General features: G+C 35.5%; 1 protein-coding gene across 1 annotated transcript in view; it reads left to right on the forward strand.

The window, feature by feature from the left end:
• The window catches only part of Dnah12 (dynein, axonemal, heavy chain 12), a 173,264-nt gene that overhangs the window by 18,086 nt on the left and 149,498 nt on the right, over positions 1 to 5,680 (forward strand). Inside the window, exons 3-4 of the mRNA XM_013010371.1 lie at positions 4,711 to 4,792; positions 4,961 to 4,987. Coding sequence (XP_012865825.1) covers positions 4,711 to 4,792; positions 4,961 to 4,987 — 109 coding nt within the window. The remainder of the gene's footprint in view (positions 1 to 4,710; positions 4,793 to 4,960; positions 4,988 to 5,680) is intronic.

The following is a 5,680-nucleotide window of genomic DNA, read 5'->3' on the forward strand; positions in this document are numbered from 1 at the left end:
TGTTGTTAGAGTTCTTGATTTTTGCCGTTCTAACTGGGGTGAGGTGATATCTCAATGTTGTTTTGATTTGCATTTCTTTTATGGCTAGGGATGTTGAACATTTCTTCATGTGTACACCACTTTTATAATAAATTTAAAAAATTTAAAAAAAGAATGATGTTTGTGGGTTCTAGGAGTGAGGTAGAATGTAATAAGTCATGGACAGAAGTTGGCTTGGACTGATTCTGTTTCCTGGGACTTTTGGATGAGTCAGTATCATGTAGTAGATTTCTAGAGTCCTGGAATTGAGCCTGCCCACTCCCTCTTCTTGGTTACTACTCATCTTCTGTATTCAAAGCAGGGATTTCTATTCTCTACTACATGTAGTCTCTTAAACAGTCTTTTGACATGATCAAATATTTCTTTATTGGTTTTTGTTAATATTAAAAGTAAATACAGGGCTGGGAAGGTGACTTAGTGGTAGAGTGCTCACCTTGTAGGCATGAGGCCCTGGGTTCGATTCCTCAGCACCACATAAGCAGAAAAAGCCAGAAGTGGTGCTGTGGCTCAAGTGGGAGAGTGCTAGCCTCGAGCTGAAGTGTTGAGAGATAGCGACCAGGCCTAGAGTTCAGGCCCCACGACCGACAAAATCAAAACAAAACAAAACAAAACAAACAAACAAAAAGGCTTAACAGATACCCTGAAAACATTACAGGAAAGAATATGAGAAACTTTAGGTCTCCTTTGCACAGGCCAAAATTTTCTTAATAAAGACCCAGAAACAGAACAAATTAAAGAAAGGTTGGACAAATGGGATTGCATTAAACTGCAGAATTTCTGCATGGTAAAGGACATAGCTAGCAAGATCAATAGAAAGCCCACGGATTGGGAGAAGATCTTCAATAGCCATGCAACAGACAAAGGCCTCATATTTAAAATATACTTAGAACTCAAAAAATTTAAAAAAAGTAAATATAGGAAGTAAAAATTCTCACTTATGTTCTTTCTAGATTTATAATCAGTAGAAAAATCTTGCTCTAGAAATTGTTGCTGAATTAAATGGTGACATTTACATAGAAAAAAAACTCAACAAAGTTAGTCATTTTTATGCTGGAATAATTACAGTGGCTTGTGCCAATTAGCCTGCTAAAGTATGAGGCAAATTCCTTTGAAGTAGCAATTTGATCATGGAGAAGTAGGCAGTTTAGAGAGATATAATAGAAGAAGTCTACCTGCATCTTTTTTTTTTCTTTTGGTACGGTCCATGGGGCCTGAACTCTGTGCCTGGGCGCTGTCCCTCAGCTCTTCAGCTCAAGGCTAGTGCTCTACCACTTGAACCACAGCGCCACTTCCGGCTTTTTTTTCTGCTTAGGTAGTGCTGAGGAATCGAACCCAGGGCCTCATGCATGAAAGGCAAGTGCTCTACCACTGAGCCACCTTCCCAGCCCTGCATCTTTTTATTTTATGAGAGCAATTGGCACATACATTTGATTTTCTGGAATGCTTACAAAGCTATAGCTTTCTCTCAATTCCCATATGTATTTATTTTTATTTTTATTGTTATTATAAAGGTGATATACAGAGAGTTACACTTACATAAGTCAAGTGATGAGTACATTTATTTTTGGAAATTATCACATCTTTCCTTGCTCTCTTCCAGTTTTTCCCTCTGCCCCCTCCCACAAGTTGTTTAGTTCATTTACATCCTAGTACCTCGTGACTACCACTGATGCATTTGTTCATCCTTTATCCCTCCATTTCTTTTTTCTTCCCTTACTCTCCCAAAGACAGATAAACAAGACAAAAAGAAAAGGAAACAAAAACAAAAATAAAGAAAAAAATCTCTTCATTCCCTGGAGTTCATTTCCATAAATATTATTTTATATGGTCAGACACACATAGGTACTGCACTTTTGTATTCTTCCTCTAATAATAGCCTCCTTTTGGCCTGCATCTTGAAGATTAAAAATGAAAAGAAGGAAGTTTTTCTTTTTAAAATTATTAATTAGTTGTATGAAGAGATTACGAATACAATACTTCTTGTTCAGTGTTACCCCTTCCATTGCCTTCTTAACTTTTCCTTCTCTCATCCCTACCCTCAAGTTATATAGTGCAATTTTTACATAATATATATTGAATATAACATCTGCATTTCTTCACCCTCACTCCGTTCATGTCCTCTACTTTGCCTACCCCTAAAACATGTTTCCTCTTCCTGGTATTCATTTTGATAAACAGTTAATAAGTTGTTCAATGGAGTTACATTGTTAGACTCCTTCCCTAAGAATAACCTCCTTTAGTCTGTTTGCATGTATATGAAGAGCCCTGTATATAGTATCATGCATGTTTGTAATTTAGATCTAGCTTCCACATATGAGAGAAAACACATGCTGTTTGTCCTCCTGAGTCTGATTTACTTCACTTAATATAGTTTTTCTAGGTCCATCCATTTCCATGAAAAATGACACAATATCATTCATTCTAATAGATGAACAAAATTTCATTGTATACATGTACCACATTTTCTTGATCCATTTACCCATTGTAGAGCTTCTGGGCTGTTCTAAAACTTGGCTTCTGTGAATAGAGCAGCAATGAACATGCATGTGCAGGTTTCTTTACTATATTCTGACTTGTGATACTCTAGATGCCCAAAAGTGGTATGGCTGGATGGTAAGATAGTTCTATGTTTAGTTTTTTGAGGCCAAACTTCTTAAGGAAGTATAAAATATTCCGTACACATTTTCTGTTTCATGTAGAAAACTCATAGGTGTTTTAGTTTAGTTTAGTATAGGTTCAGTAAAATTTAATAGTGAGACAAGGCTGCTTAAGAAAGCTATTTTCAGACTATTTTAATAGTATAGAATGTCTAAGCTGGGCACTGGTGGCTCACACCTGTAATCCTAGCCACTCAGGAGGCTGAGATCTGAGGATCTCGGTTCAAAGCCAGCCTGGGCAGCAAAGTCTGTGAAACTCTTATCTCCAATAAGCCACCAGGAAACCAGAAGTGGAGCTGTGGCTCAAGTGGTAGAGTGCTAGCCTTGAGCTGAAGAGCTGAGAGACAGCGCTCAGGCCCAGAGTTCAAGCCCCACGACGACCACCACCACCACCACTACCTCCAAAAAAGAATGTCTAGAATATGGGAGAGAAAAGTTTGCTCTGCACTTGTCAAACAACATTTGGAATTCTGGAATCAAATTTTAAGATGGAAATTGATAAACCAAAATGAGTACTGAATGAGGAAACTTGGAAGTACATAACTTGAAGGAAACAGGTGTGCTAATTGGTAAACATCTAGGCACAGTCAGGCCCGAGTTCAAATACAGTTTGTACAGATGATTAACCATGTGAATTTGTAAATGTCCCAGTCTCCTTCAGCTTCTTTTATCATTGCCATTCTGATCTCTTTCCTTTTTCTTTTTTAGGTTTTTCTTTGATCATATCTTATCAGATAGCTGTTTTATAAACTGTTAATGTGGTCTTCCTAAAAATGTTCCCATGCTCAAAAACTCTCAGTGACTCCCTCTCCATTGCCTATAGAATAAAACAGCTTGCTCTTTGAGACCATTAGCCACAGTTTTCCAAACCAATTTTCTATATTTGTCTCCATATCATCTCATCAATTTTGGGGGGATTGGCAGCTCTCTGTTTCTTCTTTTTTTCTGTTTCTTCCCTTGCTTTGCCTTCCTTGTCTTTCAGTGTCTTTTTTTTTCAGATCATAGAAAAACCACATCTCCACCTGAAATACTCTTTTTCATTTACAGCTCCTTTGCAAATGATGACATGTTCATGTGGCCTTTATCGATAGTCCCAGAAGTGGTGTTGCCTTTCCCCCAAACCACCAGAGTCTTCATATGGCACTTTGTTTTTAATCTTCTCATTTAGTTACTTTCTAACTTTCTAGAGATTTCTAGGTGCTACATTGCTATTATGGTTACTTATGGTAATATAGGCATTCAGTGAATATTTGTCAACAAATGAATGGGTTATACACTGTAACAATTTAAAGAGGGAATAACATTTTATGGATGATTAAAATCCATAAGTGGTTTCAAAGGTAAACTTTATTGAGCAACTACTACTATGCTCAGTTACTGTTAGAGGCACTGGAGTCTAGGCATGAATCTATAATGTATATCAAATCATGACAAGTGCATAAAATATAAATGAGGATAAGAAATATGGATAATGGAAGAAGTGTTTTGTAATATAGAGAGGAAAAGAAAGGGTTCTCAGATAGCCAGAGAAGAAACTCTGTATCAGAATTAAAAATTTGATAGTGGCTCACACTTGTAATCCTAGCTATTCAGAGGCTGAGATCTGAAGAATACAGTTCGAGGTCAGCCCAGCCAGAAAAATCAGTGAGACTTTTACCACCAATTCACCAACAAAAAGCCAGAAGTGGATGTGTGGCCTATGTGGTAAAGTACCCGCCTTGAGTGAAAAAACTTAAGTGAAGGAATGAGGCCCTGAGTTCAAGCCTCAGTACTGGCAAATACACACTATTTTCTTTTTTTTTTAGTTTAATCCCTTTACATACTACCTGAATAATTTAAAAATTAAGGTTTCACAGATGATGGCTATTAAGATTTATTTTTCATAGATTAAGTCAGATTAATAGCTCTTAAATAATCCTTTTAATATTGTTGAAAATTTCAACTTACAATGTTTTAATAATTAATGCTAATTCAATTTTCAAGAATCATGCATTGTTCTAACTATAAATTTCAGAATTGATGGAGCAAAAGCAAATCTAGACAGAACTCTAGTTAAAAGAGTACCTCCATCACCAGAGCCTGATTATCCTTCAACTGTAAGTTGTATATTCTCTTAAAATTTTTTCTTATACTATTTTAATTCTTAAGTAATTAAGTCTTAGTATAGCTAAGATTTAAAAAGAATTGATATGTTTTAAAACTGTATATTTTAAATTTAAAGTTTCTTCCTTGGTTTAATTGTCTTTTTGTATTTGTTTTGACAGATGACCAGTGAAATTAAAAAAAAAGGAGTAAGTTTAATTTTTTGTTTTGGTTTTTAAGATAAAGAAATAATTACAAGGCAGTTTGTTGTAAGACAATCTTCTAAGTTCCATCCTCAGGAAGAAAGAAATTTTGAAACGTTTTTGTTTTCTTTATCTAAGAGAACAAGCATGTTATAGAGAACAAAATGGGTTTTAACAGTTACATTTTTTGTTGCTACTCAAAGTTAATTATATAAATATTTAAGTTTGTATTCCAAACCACTGAAAAATATTTAAAGTAGCTGTACAAAGGAAATATATCTCTCTTTTAAAATTAGGATAATAATGGATTATCCTAATGTTAATATAACTGATGGTAAATTATCCACTCAATAATACTTATCAAGTGTCTACTATATGTAGATTTTGTATTAGGAGCTAGAGAAAAAAAGTCAGGATGGGTAATAACATGGGACTATGATAAGACTGGTAGAAAGATGATATATAAAACTGCTTTAATAACAATAGATACAAAAATTAATGGAGCTGGTTGCACAAAAGAAGATATTATGCAGTATGTGTTCAGATGAGGGTATTTTCTTTTTTTTTTTTTTTGGTCGGTAGTGGGGCTTGAACTCTGGGCCTAAGCACTGTCCCTCAGCTCTTCAGCTCAAGGCGAGCACTCTACCACTTGAGCTACAGCGCCACTTCCGGTTTTCTGGTGGTTTATTGGAGATAGGA

This window comes from Dipodomys ordii, unplaced genomic scaffold (assembly GCF_000151885.1).
Source record: "Dipodomys ordii isolate 6190 unplaced genomic scaffold, Dord_2.0 Scaffold12, whole genome shotgun sequence".
NCBI classification, from domain to species: Eukaryota; Metazoa; Chordata; class Mammalia; order Rodentia; family Heteromyidae; genus Dipodomys; species Dipodomys ordii.